Source organism: Gopherus evgoodei, chromosome 3 (assembly GCF_007399415.2).
Source record: "Gopherus evgoodei ecotype Sinaloan lineage chromosome 3, rGopEvg1_v1.p, whole genome shotgun sequence".
NCBI classification, from domain to species: Eukaryota; Metazoa; Chordata; order Testudines; family Testudinidae; genus Gopherus; species Gopherus evgoodei.
In genome coordinates this window covers 208,296,408-208,317,926 of record NC_044324.1, presented here as the reverse complement: position 1 = coordinate 208,317,926, position 21,519 = coordinate 208,296,408, and the positions used below count along the sequence as shown (strand labels likewise).

Here is a 21,519-nt window from a genome sequence, read left to right as displayed (position 1 = left end):
CTCTGGGGGTTATTTAAAGGGCCTGGGGCTCCCTTGCTTCTACCCCACCCCGGACCTTTTAAATAGCAGCGAGAGCCCTGGAGAATACATGGGGGTGGCGGGGCTCCAGCAGCTATTTAAAGGATGGGGTGGCAGAGGCAGCTGGAGCCCTGGCCCTTTAAATAGCCCCCAGAGCCCCCCGCTATCCCAGGGCTATGGGCGCTATTTAAAGGGCCCGGAGCTCCAGCAGGGAGAGCGGGGCTGCGGGGCAGCTTGCCCCGCTCCGGCCACGGCTCCAGCCAGGAGAGCAGGGCTGCAGGGCGGCTTGCTGCGCTCTGGCCGGGGCTCCAGCCGGGAGAGCGGGGCTGCAGGGCGGCTTGCCGCGCTCAGGCCGGGGCTCCAGCCGGGAGAGCGGGGCTGCAGGGTGGCTTGCCGCGCTCCAGCTGGGGCTCCAGCTCTTGGCACAAGGCCCTCCTAGGCACGGGGCCCGATTCCTGGGAATCGGCTGAATCGGCCTAAAGCCGGCCATTTCTCCCACCATATGCTCACAACAGTCTTATTGACCAAACTTCTCAGGCCTGGATCCCGGCTTCTGTTTAATGGCTGCTTCCTTTGTCCATTCTCATGCAGTGAATCAATGGTGAGAGACAGGGAGGAGGAGGGGTGCCTTGGGGTGTGTGCCCCTTCTTTTTATAGTCCTGTGCCCCCTTTGAGAAGCATTTCCAGTTGGGAAGGGAATTCCATGCTGCTTCTTTGCTAAGATGTAGGCTGTTTTGCCCCTGCTCCTTTTCCTGCCAAAAAATGGCCCAGCAGCCTTGTTTACACCTGGCTGAGGCATCTACTTGCCCTTTGTCTGCGAGGAACTGGTTTGGCCACTCCCCAGACTTCTCTGGAAAACATGCTTTTAGTCATGATCTCAGCTTATGTTTATAACTTCATGTATGTGCTTTTTGTCATGATATTATTAATCAGCAAATGATGAGTTTTGAAATGCTCTCTCACAAGGTGTACTTTACAATACAACAGTGTGTAGGGTGAGGACATGGTACATTCTGTCACAATTACCCTTTGCCAATCCTTGGAGACCTTACATTCAGGCAGGGCTTGAAGGTGCACCTGAGCTCACTATATCAGAATCCTAAGTGTTAGGGCAGTGATTCTCAACCAGGGGGATGGGTGCCCTTGGGAGTACACAGAGGTCTTCAAGGGGGTACAGCAACTCATCTAGATATTTGCCTAGTTTTACAATAGGCTACCTAAGAAAGCACTAGCAAAGTCAGTACAAACTTTAAAATTTCAGAGAGACAATGCCTCATTTATACTGCTCTATATACTATACACTGAAATGCAAGTACAATATTTATATTCCAATAGATTTATTTTATAAATCTATGGTAAAAATGAGAAAGGAAGCAATTTTTCAGTAATAGTCTGGCTGTAACACTTTGATATTTTTGTGTCTGATTCTGTAAGCAGGTAGTTTTTAAGTGAGGTGAAACTTGGGGGTACACAAGACAAGTCAGACTCCTGGAAGGGGTACAATAGTCTGGGAAGGTTGAGAAACTCTGTTTTAGGGCAACATATTGGGCAGCTGAACTCTCGGAAGAGGCATAACAATTTAAAATTTTCAGCAGCACTTTTGGCAAATAAAGAGGGTCAGTTCTAGCTGGTGTAAGTTCACTGAAGTCAATATACAAGCTGAAGATCTGGCCCAGCTTATTTTGCCTACCATTGGGTTCCTCTCAGCACAAGATCAATTCTGATGCAAGGCTGATGAGATATGAAAGAGTTAATAGAGTTAGAACAATCCTTGAGGACAGCCTAGCGTTTGGTTGACCAGAGGAGGATCAGGATGCAAACCTTCCTGATAGAGGTCACATGACAAAGGAACACAAGAACTCAGCTCAGAAAACTAGGACTGGCAATCCCACAAATAGCTTTCAACAGTTTTAGATACGTTTCGGTATGATTAATTACATGACCACATTTGCACCAACCTTTGAACTTGTCTGAAATCAACACAGTTGCCAAAGCAAGACAATGGATTTCCTGGAGGATAAGCATCAAACTACTGATTTCCAGAATTTCAAGGATTTGTTCACAATGGAAACAGCTCCAGGATTTGCCAGCTTTGATCCTGATATAAAACTGATTCTAAAAGCACGCATCAGAGATTAGACATGGTGCTGTGCAGCTCCAGTAAGACTAACCACTGTATCATGCATCAAACGAAGTCATAGCAACATAAGAATATTATAAAAAATAGAAGAAGAACAACGTGCAATTTTGTTTGACTGTAAATTCTTCCAAGAGTGTGTGTCTGGCTGCAGTGTAACAGCTGACCCACTTGAAGCACTCCTGAAGACCTGCTCACACTACGGAGGGTAATTGTCTAGTTACTGAGATGTAGTGTCAGATCTTCAATGGATGTAAACTGATCTGGTCCATTGAGGTCAATGAAACAACACCAGTTTACAGCGGCTGAGAATCTGGCATACAATATCCCCATTGACATTATGCCAGAAGAGATGTAGGAGGTACTGATAACACTGGTGAAGAAATGGACATACATTGCACGCTAGTATCTTCCAACAAGCAATCACAAAACAACAGAAATTAGAGACAACCAAAAAGGATGAACTAAAGAAAGTCTTAAATGAGTAATAGTGCCTGGATGGCCAGACATTAGAAAGACATGTCATTGCAGGACATTGGAATCCTACTAACCAACTCTCGCTCTTGGAAATAGTTATTTCACAGGAAGACAGACATACTATGGTACCAGACATGTATAAACACACCGTGTTATCCACAAAGCAATGCTCCTGCTAAGAAGATACCCCAAAGGAGCTGCTAGCTGAAGCTGTTGGCAAAGCCTTCTATTTCATTTGGTTGGAATATTGGAACCTATTTGCTGTTACACAATTTACTCTCCACAATGGACAGGGGGAGAGGTAACTTTAATTTTTCAGTGTAATTCATCTTGTATGTGTTGTAATCTGGAAGGCACTCACATATCACAGTATTAGGTGTGGGCTAAGAGCCTAGAAAAGAATCTCATCAGAAACTAGGCAGGTTGAGCATATGGATGGGTTAAGGAGGAGGTTGAAGACAGATGGAAGAATGTGGCAGCTAGGAAAAATAAATATGAAAAAGCAGAAAGGAAATACCTTAATGCTAGAACAAACTAAGGCAAGGAATACAAGGCTACGTAATTGCTGATTCTCTGGACCTGTTCCTGTGACTATCCAAAGGCGAGAAAGACAGTTTAGTGTCTGCTAATTACAAAGGAGGAGGAATTGTCACATCTTTAAGATATATGCATGTCAAACATTTGGTCCAATAAATTGCTCCCTGCTGTGTTTGACTGAATTCTGGTTATTGTTATTTGTTAAACGTTCCTCAACCCAGAAAGCCAGCAGCCATGTGGCTAAAGGGCTCCCTGAGCCTAACCCTAGAGAGCTGTGGTGCTGCAAACTTTTTAGTACGAGCCCAAGGACTCTCGAATGTCTCTTGCCTTACTCAGGGAAAGGATGTTAAGAGTGGCTGCTTGGGAGAATTCCCTTGGAAAGGTAGGGAGTGCCACGCCCACATGTCATAAGGCTGACATGATCCTCAGGGCTTGTCTACACTTTAAATGCTCCAGTGGCACAGCGGTACCGCTTCAGTGTAGACACTACCCACACTGACGGGAGGGGTTCCCCTGTCAATATAGGTAACCCACCTTCCCAAGAGACCTAGTGCTGTTTACACTGGGGATTAGATTGGTTTAACTATGTCACTCAGTGCAGTATGGATTTTTCACAGGTCTGAGTGACATAGCTGAGTCAACCTAATTTTTTAGCGTAGACCAGGCCTCAGACTGGAGAGTTACTCTGTTTAACTTATTCTACTTTCTTGTAATAAACACAATGCCTTGAGAAGACGACTTTGCTGACTGTAAAAGATTTATTTTTCCTTGCTGGTTCATTCCTCTAACTTCTAAAGTTTTGTGTAGAGGCTGGGCTGGGGGGGTCAGGGGTATGTCAGAGATGGCGTTAGTCCAACAAAATTTGTCAGATAAAATACAGGGAGTCCCTGTATACATTGGGTTTGCATTCTTGAAAAGGGTGATGGATACTGAAATTTTTCCCCATAAGAAATAATGGAATAAGGGGGTGGGGGGAGGAGGGGAATGCATTTACTATTTCACCACATTCACCTATGACAATGCTCTTTTCAGCTAAAACAGTGTACCTTTTTACAATGACAGGTCATACAGTACACATTTTACACATAAAACATTGAATAAAATAATGTAGACCCCTACTAACACTATTCCAACACACAGAACATTTTGATGCAGTAAATACAGTACAGTACTACAGTATAAAACAGTGTTATGCTAAACTTATGTAAAGGTGGCGGCTGGATTTTCTTGGGCTGGCTTTTCCGTGGTTGGCTTTTTGGTTGCAGAAGTCTTTTAAAAAGGATTTTATCAACATCTGCTCTCCTGCATGAATCTTTGAATGACAGATCTCCCTGTAGCAAGCTACTGCATCATTGAGAGTCCTGGAGACTTTGGCAGACCGTTCACAGAAAGGATCACTGCTCTGTATGATTTCCACCATCTCATCCAACAATCCAAAGAAAGGGGAGAGATTCTTTGTCATCAGACTCCTGGCTTCCTGCTCAACATCATCGTTATTGTCGTCCTTGATTTCTTCGGATATCTGTGGTTGGTCCAGCTCAATTAGTTCCTCATTTGCCAGTAGCTCAACGTGAGACTCCAATAACTTCTGTTCCTCTTCCTCCTCCACCTCCTCGAAGCCGACATCCTTTGCCAACTTGACAATTTCTTGCTCGAGAGCAGGAACAGCATCAAATCCCACGAATCTGTGGAAAGCATCTGGCCGTGCACGGTGACAAATGCCGTTCATACATTGCAAAGTGACTTCTTCCCACAACGCGTCAGTGTTTTCCATGTTATTCAAGATATTGTAGGACTCCCAAAACTTCTTTACACTGGGCTTTCCTTCAGCTGCTGTCTGCTCAATCAACATGGAGAATATCCTCCATAGGTAATAAGCCTTGAACATGGCCGACAGATGCAAGTATAGCACAGTACTGTACAATAGGGGAATGTGTTACAATTCACGTCGGTCCCGATCCATGCAAACAATGGCTATTCGGATTAGGACTAACATAAATTGGAACACGTTCCCCTAATGATGAGCAACAGATATCTGAAACAATGGATAAGGGGGAGATGAATACCGGGGACCCCCTATAGCCAAATTGTAGGCAATTACAATGTGTTACCTTGTGGATTGGATGAATGGCCCAGTCCCATTACAGAGGAGGTTAAATATCACCAAGTCATGAAGGTCTATTACAGGAAAACAAGCTTTTAATTTTTGGACTTGGCAGTTGACTATTTCACATGGTATGTGCTGCTCAAACTGAGATGTCTAAAAAAAATTCACTCCTCAGCTAAATGACTTTGCAGGCTAGATTTCAGTCCTCAGAGAAACATATGCCCACTGGCTAAGATATAAAAATCCATGCCAAAAATACAGCTGCTAGAATTTTAATTTCCTGGGAAGAAAATCTTATTTCTTCATCAGATATTAACACATGGCTAGTTGTCCATATTTAATGGCAACCAGAATCTTCTAATCTGTCACGCAGTATCATTAGTGGTATCCCAGATTTAGTCCCACAATTACCATTTTCCCATGCACACAGTGAATCATCTGTATCAGAAATACTGAACCATGAGGCTATAGAAAATATTTATGCTAAGCACAATTCTATGAGCTCTCAATGAAGTTGAATCAGTGAGATTTGTTAAGCCTGGACTTAATTGGGTTCACAGCTCTGCGGTCCGTGTACGTCTTTCCTCCCACACCCTAGACCAGAGGTGGGAAAACTATGGCCTGTGGGCCGGATGTGGCCCACAGGACCCTCCTGCCCAGCCCCTGAACTCCGGGCCCAGGAGGCTAGCCCCCGGTCCCCGCTGTTCCCCCTCCCCACAGGCTCAGCTCATTGAGCCACCAGAGCAATGCTCTGTGAGGTGGGGCTGTGAGCTCTTGGGGCAGAACAGCTGCAGAGCCGCAGCCTGACCCGCTGCTCTGTGCTGCCTGGTGGCGTGGCTTGCTCCATCCGGGCAGCGCAGCTGCCTGTCCTGGTGCTCTGGGCAGCACTGCTGTAGTGCTGCCAGCCACTGGTGCTCCAGGCAGTGCAGTAAGGGGGCAGGGAGCAGGGGAGGAGGGTTGGATAGAGGGCAGGGGATTTTGAGGTGGTGATCAGTGGGTGGTGGTTTGGATAGGGGTCATGGAGGTCAGAGGGCAGGGAACATGGGGGCAGGGACCTGTGGGGCAGTCAGGAAGGAGAGGAGGGGGTGGATAGGGCGGTAGGGGGCAGTCAGGGAGAAGGGGTGGTTGGGTGGGGCAGAGGTCCTGGGGGGCAGTCAGGAATGAGAGGAGGGGCTGGATGGTGCAGCAGGGGGTAGTCAGGGGTGGAGGGTCTGGAGGTGGTCAGGGGACAGGGAGCGGGGGGTGGTGGATGGGGCAGGAGTCCTGAGGGGCCATCAGGGGGCAAGAAGCAAGGGGGAGGGGGTCAGATGGGGGAGGGGCCTGGGCCATGCCTGGCTGTTCAGGGAGGCACAGCCTCCCCTAACCCGCCCTCCATACAATTTTGGAAGCCTGATGTAGCCCTCAGGCCAAAAAGTTGGTCCTAGACATTTCACAAACAAATCAATTAAAAAAGTTAATCAGCAAGGCATTTACATGTACAAGTAACTGCTCATTTGTGGTATGCAAATGTGTGTTTTTCATGTGCAATTAGTCATCTGCTTGCACGTGCACCTGCCCATTTTGCTGGCACAGCTCAAGAACAGCCCTTTGGGAAATGTAAAACTTCTACAGCCGGGAGATTTCCGAGCACCCCGTAGTTTGGGAACGGATGGGTGTGGGAGGGAGGGAGTTAGATGAGCCACCTCACACATGCTAATTTCAACAGTAATGAGAAGGAGGAGTCCTTGTGGCACCTTAATGACTAACAAATTTCTTTAAGCAGAAGCTGTGGGTTTTAGCCTATTAAAGCTTATGCTCAAATAAATTTGTTACTCTCTAAGATGCCACAAGGCCTCCTGGTTCTTTCTGCGGCTCCAGACTAACACGGCTGCCCCCCTGAAATGTCAACAGTGTAAATTCACCCTGGAAAGCGGGAGGCCGCAGTACCCCTGAGAAAAGGCCCCTGATCTGCCCCCTTCCCAGAGTCCAGGCGTGTTCGGCTCTGGGATGGGGCTAGGCCAGCACGTTACAGGGCTGCCCCGATCCGACCCAGCTCTGAACAGCGTCCGCGGCTGCGCCCTTTGTGCTTCAGGCTCGTCTCTGGCTACAACTTCTCTGTGCGGCTGCTGCCAGCAAAGAACTCCCCGCCCAGCAACCCCACGCACCCTACGACGAACCCAAGGGGGCGCTCCCGCCCCTCGGCCCTGGCGCAGCCAGTCACTCTGCCCGCTCCCATTGCGAGGGGCTGCGCGGGGCAGGGCGGCTCCCATTGGCCGGAGCGGGCGGGGGGCGGATTGGCAGCGGCGAAGGGAGGTTTCTTTGTAGGGGCGGGGGAAGCGTAGCCGCGGCGGCGGCTGATGGAGCGCGGGGGAGGCCGTGGCCGCTGTCCCTCCGCCTGGCAGGTAGGCGCCAGTCTCCCCGGTGCGGTGTGTAAGGGGAGCTCTCCGAGAGAGCCCTGGGTGTGGGCTGGATCCTGCTCTGCATTCCAACAGGCGCCAATCCGGAGTGACTCCAGTGGAGTCACACCAGCCTGAAACTGGCCTGCTGCGAGGGAGCGCAGAATCAGTGCCAGCCTCTCTGGGTGTGGGCTGAGCTTCAGGCTCTACTGAGGCTAGGATTGCCGGGGGGGGGATAAATCAGTGGTTTCAGTGGCAAGCCCTAGGAGCTTGCAAAAATGGTATCCAGCCTTGGCGCTCTTTTTTTGTGATAAAAGTTAAGCACCAGAGCTGTTGCCTTTGCTGGCTGAGCAGCGATCCATTCTCCTCCATTGCCAAATGGCAAAAGTATTTTGGGATTGACCAGATGTTTAGACGAGGGGGAGGATCATAATCTTTCTGTGGTTATTAAATCTGCTGCTGCCTGTTACCAATGTGGTGTTTAGCAGTACTATTATTATTGACCTCACCAGTCACTCACCGCATGCTAGGCACTTAGAGAATATTAAGTGCAAATGTGCATTGGCTTCTCATTTTGGTTGGTTATTCTTAAGGCAGCCTTGTTGCTATATATGGTGCTCTATAGTGGATTCAGCTCAGTGACCGAGAAGTTAAATCCTTGCCTGGTGGAGCTCACGGCCTGATTTTTAATGTTAATTTTAAAGTTGTTTAGAGTCTTTATTGGGTGTCAGGACGTGCCAGTGCCCAGTAACGGTGTTTAAAGTCTAGAGTGAGCCAATTGCACTTAGTTGGAGCTAGGACACAGTTGTTTAGATAAAGTCGTTTTTCTCTAATTCTATCCAGATGTAAGTCAAAAAGAAACTGCTTGTCAAATAGGGTCTTTTAACACCATTCAGTGGCAAATGTTGAGTGTGGGGGCCACTTCCTGAGAGATGCTGAGGTCCCGCAACTTCCATTGGACCTGCCCCTGCTCCCAAGTGGTGGGGAAATTTCCATTGTTTCTGCTAGCCTTTTCCTAAATCCACTTCAGCTCTACCACTGGGAACAATGTCAGGGGTGCCCTTTCAGATTTGGGGCGGGGGGGGGGATAGGGCTTTAACCATGATTCCTGGGGCTACTTAGGCATTAAACTCTTTTTTTTTTTTTGGCAGATACTTTAGCAATTAGTTGACAGGAACCCTATATCTAATTCTTTTATAGAAGAAAGAAAATTAAATAAATATTAGACCCACTCAGCTCTAATAACAAGATGTTATGATATCTTGTGGCAAGTCACTTAAGGGACACTGGTTAGGTTTAAAATTTTAATGTATATTCTTACTCTATTACTAATTGTGGAACGAGAGGCCCTGTCAGGACTCCTGGGTTCTATCCCAGCTCTGGGAGGAGAGTGGGGTCTAGTGGGTTACAGTGGGGAGCAGATACATCTGGATTCTATATAAGAACATCAGATTGACCATACTTGGTCAGACCAATGGTCCATCTAGCCCAGTATCCTGTCTTCCAACAGTGCCCAATGCCAAGTGCTTCTAAGGGAGTGAACAGAACAGGTAATTATCAGGTTGCCCTGTTGCCCACTCCCAGCTTCTGGCAAACAGAGGCAAGGGACATGCAGAACATGATGTTGCATCCCTGTCCACCTGGGCTAATAGCCTTTGCTGGTCCTATCCTCCATGAACTTATCTAGTTCTTATAGTTTTGACCTTCACAACATCCCTTGGCAGAGTTCGACATGTTGACTGGGAAGAAATACTTTTTTTTTGTTTTAAATCCGCTGCCTATTAATTTCATTTGGTGACCCCGAGTTCTTGTGTTATGTGAAGGAGTAAATAACATTTCCTTATTCAAGTTTTCCACACCATTTATGATTTTATAGACCTTTATCATATCACCCCTTAGTCTTCTCTTTTCCAAGCTGAAGTGTCCCGGTCTTTTTAATGTCTCCTCATACATTTCTGTTGCCCTTCTCTGTACCTTTTCCAAATGCAGTATATCTTTTTTGAGATGGGGTGACCAAATCTGCATGCACTAGTCAATATGTTGACGTACCATGGATTTATATAGAGGCAATATGATATTTTTCTCTTATTATCTATCCCGTTCCTAATGATTCCCGGTATTCTGTTAGCTTTTTTAATTGCCACTGCATATTGAGCAGATATTTTCAGAGAACTATCCACATATGACTCCAAGATCTCTTTGAGTTCAGCTAATTTAGATCTCATAATTTTGTATGTATAGTTGGGATTATATTTTGCCAAGTGGGTTACTTTGCATTTATCGACACTGAATTTCTTCTGCCAATGTATTGCCCCGTCACCCAGCTTTGCAGCTCCTCGCAGTCTGTTTTGGACTTAACAATCTTGAGTAATTTTGCATCATCTGCAAATGTTATCACCTCACTGCTACCTCTTTTTCCAGATCATTTATGAATATGTTGAATAGGACTGGTCCCAGTACAGACCCCTGGGGGACACCACTATTTACCTCTCTCATTGTCACCTTTTATTTCTACCCTTTGTTTCCTATCTTTTAACTGAAGTGCCTGGCAGTGCTTTCAGGATCATCTAACGATCCTTAATTTACTTTAATGATAAGCCTTTTGTTATCTTAATCGCCCTGCCTCTGTTTATAAACAAACTCGCTGCAAAGGCTGTGCTGCTCCCAGCTTCCGAACACTCAGTTAATAGCTCCGGCTGGGGCTGGGTGAGTAGACCTCCCCTATAAAACTCGTGGAGAGGGGACTAAAGTCCTGCCCTGCCCCCCACCAATGGCCCCCCATGCAATATTAAGAACACTAGTGTAGACAAAACTTCTGAGCCCACTGACTTTTTATGGAATTATCCAGTGCTAATAGAAGATCTAGACAACAGTGGCTGAAGTGCCAGTTGATACTAGTGTTCCTGCTGTAGGTACCTCTGGTGGATGCAACAGTGGGAAATTTTGGAGAACAAAAATTGTATGTAAACAAGGCTAAATGGCTTAAATTGTTGATTTTAATCATGAGTTAAATCAGCAAGCAGGAAACCTGGATTTAAATAATTGATTTTAATCTTAAAAACAAGGAGTCTGGTGCTGGTGGCACCTTAAAGACTGACAGATTTATTTGGGCATAAGCTTTCGTGGGTAAAAAACCTCACTTCTTGAAATGCATGGAGTGGAAGTTACAGAAAGTTGCCTGCATCTGTAACTTTCATTAAATGCATCTGAAGAAGTGAGGGTTTTTTACTCACGAAAGCTTATGCCCAAATAAATCTGTTAGGCCTTGGCTACACTGGCACTTTACAGCTCTGCAACTTTCTTGCTCAGGGGTGTGAAAAAACATCCCCCTGAGCGCAGCAAGTTACAGTGCTGTAAAGCGTCAGTGTAAACAGTGCCCCAGCGCTGGGAACGGGGCTCCCAGTGCTGTAAGCTAATCCCCATGGGGAGGTGGAGTACCTGCAGAGGTGGGAGAGCTCTCTCCCAGCGCTGGTGCCACGACCACACTCACACTTCAAAGCGCTGGTGCAGGAGCGCTCCCGCGGCAGCACTGTACGGCTGCAAGTGTAGCCATACCCTTAGGCCTTGGCTACACTGGCGCTTTACAGCGCTGCAACTTTCTTGCTCAGGGGTGTGAAAAAAACACCCCCCTGAGCGCAGCAAGTTACAGCGCTGTAAAGCGCCAGTGTAAACAGTACCGCAGCGCTGGGAACGCAGCTCCGAGCGCTGCAAGCTAATCCCCATGGGGAGGTGGAGTACGTACAGCGCTGGGAGAGCTCTCTTCCAGCACTGGCGCTGCGACCACACTCACACTTCAAAGCGCTGCCACGGCAGCGCTCCCGTGGCAGCGCTTTGAAGTTTCGAGTGTAGCCAAGCCCATAGTCTTTAAGGTGCCACCGGACTCCTTGTTGTTTTTGTGGATACAGACTGTTAGGGGGCTTATTCCTTCACCCTCTTACTTCCCTGGTCCTTCTCGCATGAACAGAGAGTAACAATACTCGAAGTCCAAAGGCGCAAACAATTCAATGTTTATTGGGGTGAACTTCCAGCAAGCATGATTCCAGTTTCCTTCCTTAGTGTCCCCCTTCCCATCTCTGACACCACAGAGCCTAGCCTGTGTCCCTTTTCCTGTTCCCATCCCCTGTTCCCATTCCCCCTTTAGCAAAACATGATCCCAATTCCCCCATCCCCAGTCCCTGTTCCCATTTTCCCCCCCTTTCTGATTGACTGCAGACTATATAGTAAAATCTGAGTTTTGCTTAGCTATTTCTTAACGAATCATTTTACTGAAATTTAACTAACAAATCCTAACATACTGCAACATGGTTATTTAATCAGTTATATTCCACCACCTTCATTGGTTTACACCCAACAAAATTAATTATACAGCAGACAGAAACAATCACAAAACCAGACAGAGACCATGCAAATAAACATACAAAACAATACAGAAGTGAGTATTTTACAACTACATCTATACAGACATAAGGGTTTTCCAGCTGTGTCTGGCTACGTCTTCACTACCCGCCATATCGGCGGGTAGCAATCGATTTCTTGGGGATCGATATATCGCGTCTCATCTAGATGCGGTATATTGATCCCTGAACACGCTCCTGTCGACTCTGGAACTCCACCGGAGCGAGCGGCGGTAGCGGAGTCGACAGGGGGAGCCGCGGACGTCAATCCCGTGCCGTGAGGACGGTAGGTAATTCGATATAAGATACTTCGACTTCAGCTACGTTATTCACGTAGCTGAAGTTGCGTATCTTAGATCGATACCCCCCCTAGTGTAGACCAGCCCTCTATTGATAAGTCAGTTCTTGCCAGACAGGATGCTATTAAACTAAGTTTTCTTTTACATCTTCTAGGCTCTTCCCCTTCTCTGGAGGTAATAGGAATATCAGGACAGGATTGTATTCCTAATAGCACCTTATTTCAGTGTGACTAGTTTGGAATGTGAGGATGTGACCATGCACTTCCCAGCTTATGGCTGCCTAACTACATCTTAGCTGAAGGCCTTAGCCTGTCACGGTAAGAGAAGGCAATTACACAGAGAGTGATTTTGATTCTTTCTTTTATACCTCTATAACTAGCTAAGTGATAAGAATACACCTAAATTCTTAAAATATAGGCCTTTGCAGACAGGCCTGAATATCTATAGACTAACACGGCTACCCCCTGGTACTTGATTTTAATCTTGTTTTGCATTTGTACTTTAGTTATTTCCCTAAAGAAACATTCTCTCTGGCTAGTATAAGCATTAAAACATGCTGATTATCAAAATGTAAAGACTATATTTGGTTGTAACTTTTTGTTACCAGGAGAATACGCTGTATCTATACACACTTATTTACACAGTTATACAGCTAAACATACATTTAATCAGATTCTTCATTTTTCTGTTTTTTATGTTAAGAAATACAACACTCACCATTTTTGGCTTAGATTATTTCTACTTGTGATTTCTGTCAAGCTGCATTTGGATGGAAATTGGAATTCAATTAAAAATGTGTCAAAAGAGCCTTTGAAAGTTGTTTATCCGTTAACTAAAATGACCTTAAAATGTGTTGTATACAAAAGAAAAGTTTATCAAACACGTTTTAATTTAAAACTGATTTATTAAACAAAGGAAGTATTAAATATAGTTAGTGAACTGACGATCTGGTCATCATGGATCAGATTTTTAGTGGTATTTAGACTTCTGAAAGTCTCACTAGGCACCTACCTGCATCTTGAGGTGCCTTGAAAATCTGGCCCCATGACCTTCCAAGTTTTCAGAAACTGATCTCATCAGGAAAACAAGCTTTCCTGTTTTTTCAGCTTCCAATTGTTTTCTCAGCTTTGAATGAAGTGGTCCAAAGAATATTCTCTTCATTTCTCTCTTCGCCTTGTAGCTAAACTGAAACTATATATGTTAAGACCAAATCTTCTCTGAACAGCAGAAACTGAGAAGTACTTACATTAGAAGTGCAAATACCAGCAGTCACGCCATTGTAAAGACTGAAACTAATATAGATATTTACCCAGTGCAATACTTGCTTGTGACATGTTTGTAAGTATGAGTCAACCTCAGAAGTTAAAGATGTTTCCCCTGCAATACCGTATATAATTAAAAAGCATCACCCTTTAACTTGCTAATATGGAGAGGGTTCACTGATGCACTATATTTTTATTTATTGGTTTTTAAAAGATGAGTCAGTTTGGGCCTTTATAGGGGTCATCGTGATTTTAAAGTTAATTATAAACAGGTTATCTTTTAAAAAGTGAATTAAAAAATTCTGATTTAAATTTAGAAATGTTTACAAATAATTGCTTTTTCTTCATCCTGATGGGACCTGGATCAGGCCCATTGAGTTCAGTGGGAGTTGTGGAGGGGATCATCATCTCTTAGGATTTGCACAGTGACAGCCCCCCCTCAGCCCCTCCCCCAAAAAGAAGCTTATATTGAAGTTAGTGGTGATGTTTTAAATTGAAGAGTTCAAAGCCTGTGGTTAAAGAAATGCAAGAACTATCCAACAGCAAAAATAGTCATAGACAGTTATTCTGTATCCTAAACTACAGCTTCCAGAAGTCTCAGTGCTTGTGGAATAGACAGTAATAGTAACTTGTTCATACACTAGAATGAAAGGATAAAGTGTGTGTGTTTCAGACATGCTAAGACTCAAGGAAGGAGCTGGCTTAAATTTAAAGCACTGGAGATTCAAGCTGTTCCTTGCATAGATTACAGCTAAATGGATACCTTCCCCTTACTTCTCCTACTGTTAACAGCTCCCTTTTCTGTTTAGCTTTGACATGGGGCTGCCTATGCAGGGAGATCATGTTATGGACCAGGGAGGTAACACACAGCTGGAATAATGCACGTTCAATGTTAGGGCACCTTAGTATCAGAAAGATGTTGACAAATCAGAAGGAATTCAAGAAAGCATGATAAAAATTATTAAGGAGTCTAGACAGATACTAGCAGGTGCAACTTGTGAAGTTGCATTGTTTACAGCAGGTCTGAATCAGACCTTCTGTATACACCTTTATATAAGCGACAGTCAAGGGAGGGGGCTATAGTACTGGAAGTGTGAAAACAACAAGGAGAGAATGGAATTGTCTAGTAGATGCCAGTTTAGTATCTTTGTTATATTTTGGGATCCATAGTTAAATCCTGAAGGATTTTGCCACTGAAGGAATTAACAAAATATATGGATGAACTGCACAATTCAGGGAGAGGTGTGTGCACAGAGATGGCTTAAAGCCCACATTTGACACCCTGATCCTGCTGCATCTGCGTGCAGCACTGCTCCCCCTTGCACTGAATTAAAGCAGCCCGAAGGTTGCGGTAACTTACAATGGTGCCAACCAGCAATTGGCATGGAATAGGGATATCCCAGTCATTCTGCTTGTGGCTTCACCTCTTTTCTTTTGTTAGTCAGTAGCTGGGAAGAAGAGTTACAGGAGAGCCTCCCTGTTAGCTCTCCTCTTGGATGGGGTGATCCTCCTGATGCAACAATAGTATTTATTTTGGTCAGAGTTAAGGTTATGAATTAAAGGAAAAATTAAGCAATCAGGTCTGACCTTAAGCAAAAACATCTTGATTGGGTAGAGTGAAGAGAATATGTGGGATATAGAATTGCTTTGCCCATGATCTCACTTACATGTATTCACTAATGTGGGATCTTTGTCTGGAAAAGGCTGAGAATTGCTGCTGTGACATCACTGCAACCATAGTATGGCCAAGGCCCTAGGATGTCTTGTATTTAGGGAGCACGGATGCCAGGATTCTGTATGCAGCACTGTGGAGTGTGTGTTTGGGGAAGGACTCTGCACTTTTGCCCACGACACACTTGCCATTAGAACAGAGGCATACCCAGACCCAGAATCTGACTCTTGAAAATACACACGCACGCACGCACACACACATGCGTGCTGGCAGGAGGTGCATAGTTAGAAGATAAATAGTTACAACTTGGATGTCCAGCAAAGGGAGGGTGACCATAGCTGGGACGGAGTTTTCCAAGGAAAAATTGTTCCTGAGGAAAGTCAGTTGCAACAAATCCTCCCAATTTTGGGGGTGAAGTTTGAAATTTGTTAGTTTATACTAAAACTTAAAAAGGTCAAAATTTAAAATAAAATGTTTTGATTTATCAGATCTTACTTTTAAAAATATATTATTTATTATTATTAGTTTGTGAAAAATTTCAAGATTGATGATTCATCCCATCCCTACAACTCCTTATGGAACTTACAGAGCAAAGCGATCTGATACCAGTTGACTTTTTTAAGGATGTTTGGTAAATTTATGAAATGTTGCAAAGAATTTCTCTCATCTGACGAATGTTCCGTGGCTGAATGTTGATTTGGTCATGCCCGATTTGTCCCACAGGGACAGGTCATAATTGTGGTTGCTGCAGACAGAACCAGCTAGGACAGGGTTTCTCAAACTTCATTGTATCGAGACTCCCTTCTGACAACAACTATTACTACACGGACCCGGGCAGGGGAACTGAAGCCTGAGCCCTACCACCCCGGGCAGGGGGGCCAAACCCAAAGTCTGAGACCCGCCGCCCAGGGCTGAAGCCTTTGGGTTTCGGCTTCAGATGTGGCTGGTGGGGCTCTGACTTTGGCTTTAGCCCCGGGCCCCACCAAGTCTAATGCTAGCCCTGGTGACCCTATTAAAACAGGGTTGCAACCCACTTTGGGGTCCTGACCCACAGTTTGAGAACCGCTGAGCTAGGAGGTTGTTAATTAAAAAGTTTCAAAAGGCTCTCAATTTTGTTCCACCTTTTGAATTTGCTATTGATTTGCCTCGGGTGGTCTCCTTTCATTCCTTACTATTTTAGCTTGAGCTAACTGACTAGCAAAAAAGCCATTCCACTAATATTTAGCTAATGCTGGGGCATCAGATCAATTTGACCTAGCTGAAGTGGTTTCATGTTTGTGAAACTTTGAGACTGGTGAGTACTTGTATTTGTCACAGTAAGATGTGCACTATTCACCAGAATACTGGCAACATCAGTTTGTTAGCTCAAATACCAACATTTGGTATTTCAAAAACTCCAAAAAAAAATGCCATTTGTAATATTCTATAAATATTTTTAACTACCTAATAAATTAGCAAATAACAGCACTGGTTTGTGAATGGTTGGTAAAGCCAACATTAGCCAGATTTTAATTTGGTGAATATTATTTGACCCATTCTAATTATAACAGGCTTCTCTCGGAAGCCAGGTGCAATAACCTGAGCACAACATTGTTGATTTCCTGATCTCATGTATATAAAAACAATTATTTCCATGTGTTCTTTAAAAAAAAGTAAAAAAAAAGTCCTTCAGTTATTGGTTGAAAAATTCTACGAGTGTTTGTTCCGCACAGTGGTGATCTTCCTGGATCAGCTCAGATCCAGCTAAACTAATTAGTAGCTATTTAAAACCTTCCACATACTCGTTAACTTAAATTAGCCCTGTCATCTGCAAGCCTTTGTTATGACTTTCTATTTGGGGGATTATAGAGCATTGCTGCCATGGATGCCCGAGGATCTATTTAGTAACATACTTGTGGACAAGATAGATAATGTGATCTTTTTATTGGATTTTCAAGTACACAGGATCTTGAGCGAAAATGTTTGTCACCAGGTGTGTTCTTTGACATGTTAAATGAAACAGAATGACAGTAATGGCTGACATTATTTTACCACGCTGGTTGTTACTGGATTAGTGTTTGCGCAGTTGGGGTGCACCTATACTGACTATGGGTTCAAAGTGTATAGTGTTGTCATTGAACAGTGTTTTTCTGAGAGATCAGAAGTTCAGTTTAAAGCTCTACGTAAACATTTTTGCTAACAGGGATCTGTAATTTGTTTGCAAGACTTTTTGGGCTATCACAAAGTGACATTTTCTATAACTGTCTGAAACGTATCCAAATCACGTAGCTGCTTTTGGGTCTGAACCTTCGAGTGGGATAGGATAAAACAGGGATCAGCAACTTTTGACACGTGGCCTGCTAGGGTAAGCACCCTGGCACGCCCGGCCGGTTTGTTTACCTGCTACATCTGCAGGTTCGGCCAATCACAACTCCCACTGGCTGTGGTTCGCTGCTCCAGGTCAATGGGGGCTGCGGGAAGTGGCGGCCCACATCCCTCGGCCCACACCGCTTCCCGCAGCCCCCATTGGCCTGGAGCGGCAAACCGTGGCCAGTGGGAGCTGCGATTGGCCGAATCTGCAGATGCAGCAGGTAAACAAACCGTCTTGGCCCGCCAGGGGCCATGTGCCAAAGGTTGCCGATCCCTGGTGTAAAAATAACTGGCATTGCGAATTGTACTGTCAGGTTGTATTGGTACAGTCTTTACTTTCTAAGAATGATTGAATTTAATGGTGCGTGCATAGGATTTTGTGGCAAGACCCTATAGATGTATAAAAGGCAACTTGGGTAGAGCAGGGAAGATCCATAACTGTGTCCCACTGGTGTGAAGGACGAGCATCTCCTCAAGAGTGAGCGGAATCTTACTCAGGGACTGCGGAAACTTATTCCCTTTGGGCTCAATCATGGAGTTTCCACAAGCCCTGAGTAACAGGCAGCATGTAGGTGCAATGGCTCAGGAGCAAATCAGGAAGTGAATTGTGACTCAGGCTATGTCTACACTACAGACGCTACAATGGCACAGGTACGGCGCTGCAGCTGTTCCACTGTAGCAGTATAACGTAGATGCTTCCTGGAGCGACAAAAGGGTTTTTTCCATCACTGTAATGAATAGATTTCTCAAAGGTGGTAACTGGGTCAACTGAAGAATGCTTCCATCAACCTAGCGGCATCTGCACTGGAGGTTGGGTTGGCTTAATTAAATTGTTCAGGGGTAGTGGATTTTCCACATCCATGAGTCGTGTACCTAGGCTGACCTAAAATGTTAAGTTAGATCAGTCTTCAATCGCAATTCACTCCTTGCCCAGGGTGGAAGTAATCTATGCCACCCTGTCACTGCAACTGATCTTTATTTCTAAACTAGCAAAGCTGGGATGACTGGCGCACCCACTGCCTGACCCTCCTATCAATGAGCAATTAGTCATGAGTAATCAATCACTCATCAAGGTAGAAGTTGCACAATCAGGCCTTGAGATGATTGTTTTATATCTGTTTCTTAACATCTCCGTTTCAGAGAAGTCGACCTGCAGAGAAACCCTCATGTATCCCTATAAAGAAATTACCTGTTCCAGAAGTTCTTTAGGGCTTGATTGTCTAGCCACTCTAGATACACAGCTGCTGTTGAAATGAGTGGCTGTTCATTTGGGCCCAGTAATTTTATTCATGTGCAAAAGTGCTCTCAGGATCATGGTCCTTAGTTAGCAACCATAGAGCTGTCAGAGCAGGTACAAAACCTGCATTTGGTCCCAATGTACCACTAGAGTAAAAGTGACTCTCCAAAGAGCAAAACTATGATTTTAGCATACTAACTTGTAATGTGAAGTCAGAAAAGTGCTGGAAAGAATGAAAGCAAACGTGCCATTATTTCGTGTGGTTGAAGGTGCACAAAGATTATGTGATCTAATGATTTTTGCTCAGGACAGGCTAAAGTGTTTTTCCGTACTTAGACAGGGTAAAGCAAATCCATGTTGTTTTAGTTGTGTGGAAATGGGGAAAGAGGGTCACTTTGTTGTTTCTTTCAGAGAGTTCAAGACTACGAGCACATGGTCTGTGAAGGGAAGGAGTTCTGCATGAATGGCCTTGGATGTGGGAAAATCAGGTTCTGAAGCCTCACTGAATGTTAAGTCCTATGGTAGGTGGAACTACGCAGAACTAGAGACCGACAGCCCTGAGCTAGTTAGCAGTGTGCATCAGCTTTTAGAAGCAAAGCAAGTGAAGTCATCCCCAAAAGGAACTGAGGATGTGGCAATGGATGGAACAGGCCACAGAGTAACTGGTGTCTCCCAGAGAAAGCCCAGCTGTTATAAAGTGTCTTTAACACCTTCTTCCAGGTTTTCCACAGCAAAAGTAAAAACAACGTACATGGAGAGGCAGCCATTAACTGATTGCTACCATGAATGGTTCTATTTACCCCATCGCTTTAGCAGAACTCTTTCCCATCCCGGAGGGCAGCAGGTGAGAAGATTTCACTTATTTTATTTATTACATTTTCAGCAAAAGACCCCCCAGATGAGATTGGAGATCTGTTATGCTAGGCTTGATTTTTCACTTGTGCCAAGCCCCATCTCGCTTATTTAGGAGCCTGACTTTGGGCCCCCAAGTTTGTAAATGTTGGCCTTTGAGGTAGACTTGTTGGTTATGAAGTTCAGTGCAGACATCCTCCTCCGTTAGCCCTTAGCCTGGCTACTGGAAAGATTTTAACAAAGCATTTCAGAGTAATTTGTTTTTTGGTAAATCCTTCTGTTCCTGGTAAGCGTCTCGGAGCATGAATCTGGAGCCTTCCTCCAGATGATTGCAAGTAGTCTCTTTCACTTGACCTGGCCAGTGATGTGCATCTAAACGCTGTATTAGATCAGTGTTTGAATGGACTCATCACTTGCCCTCTTGGGGCTGGGCAGGGGATAGCAGGTTCTTCTCCTCTAGCACCCCCTGTAAGTAGCTCCTCCAGCCTTGTGATGGTTTGCCTTTTCTCGCGGATCAGCCCCGCGGCCAGATCACATTTAGTCCTACCTCTTCTGGAGTAAATGGAGTCCAGTAAATTAAACTCAGATAAACGTAACTCATTGCCTCTACCCAGGCTCACTCCTCCACGGATTCTTCATCCCTTCCCAGGTTTTGTGAGGTTGGCCTCTCACTCTTGGACAGGTGGATGCCTCCCCAGGGCTTTCTCCCTAGAGGCCCATTTCCAAACTCCATTGTCATTTTTCCCTTTGCGTTAAGGTGTGTCTGCATCATCTTTTCCAGTGGCTGGTCAGGAAACCCAGGTCCTCCCTCTCCTTGCATTCCAGTCCTGGCACCCTGTGGCAAGCAGCTAGAGTCTTCTCTGTCAGACTTCTCTCTGCCTGCCTGGACTCTTCTTCCTTCCTTCATAGCCTTTTCCACAGCCACTTCCGGGACTTACCGTATGTTTGCTTCTCTCAAATCTTTTCCTCCAGTTTCTAGCAGCCAACAAGGGACTGCAGTGTCCTTCCCCGCTCTCCCTGCAGCCGTCTTCTCAAGGGCTTCCTCCCTCTATGCTCTCCACCCAGCACCTCCCCCAGCTGGGTTTCATCATCAGTTAGGTCTGGCCCAGCCTCCAGGTGCAACCCTGTGTACTAGTTGTTCTCTGTTTCCAGTTAACTCCTTTGTCAACTGTGTGGGGCACATACTCTATCACAAGCCGATGCAGCCTAGTGTGCTGCACATTGGGAGCAAATCTGACCAGTGCTTGGTGATCTGTGCTGGCTTCCCATAAGCTTCTGGGTGGAATTCAAAATGTTGGCTTTAACCTGGGAAAGCCACAAACAGTGAGAGACTTGGTTACCTGTGAGATTACCTCTCCCTGCCACACACTGCCACTGTTCAGATCGGCAGAGATGCTTGAGCTCCCTCAATAAAAACGAGAGGGAGCAGCTGGTGGTATGTTCTGAGGGACCTTCAGTTGTGGACTCCTTTTGTCCACAAAAACCCAAACTTGGTAACATTGTGGGCATGCTGCAAAGCCCATCCTTTCTCCTCGTTAAAGCAGGTGAGGATTGGCTACTCTCTGCACGGACCTTTGTTTTTGTTGTGATGATGGTAAGTTTATAGGAGAGAGGCTCAGAGCACTGGATGGGTGTGTGTTGTATTTAAACACTCTAAATAAATAAATGTAGTGTGATGACACTTCACATCCCTTTTCCCCACAACACATCCTTTATAATGATGTCTCTGGCTGACTTTATAATGGTGTCTCGTGTCATACAGCCTTCAAGTACCTAGCTTGCCTCGCCGCAGATACGGTGACA

General features: G+C 45.2%; 1 protein-coding gene across 5 annotated transcripts in view; it reads left to right on the top strand.

Moving 5' to 3' along the window:
- Positions 1-7,580: 7,580 nt before the first annotated feature.
- The window catches only part of CEP68 (centrosomal protein 68), a 34,182-nt gene continuing 20,243 nt past the window's right edge, over positions 7,581-21,519 (top strand). For 2 of the 5 annotated variants that reach the window (XM_030557894.1, XM_030557892.1), the window contains exons 1-2: positions 7,581-7,657; positions 19,276-19,708. In XM_030557894.1, the coding sequence (XP_030413754.1) occupies positions 19,328-19,708 (381 nt within the window). In that variant the 5' untranslated portion in view covers positions 7,581-7,657; positions 19,276-19,327. Of the gene's footprint in view, positions 7,658-15,803; positions 15,910-19,275; positions 19,709-21,519 lie in introns of those variants that run through there. The other 3 variants (XM_030557893.1, XM_030557896.1, XM_030557895.1) reach the window with 3 other exon arrangements.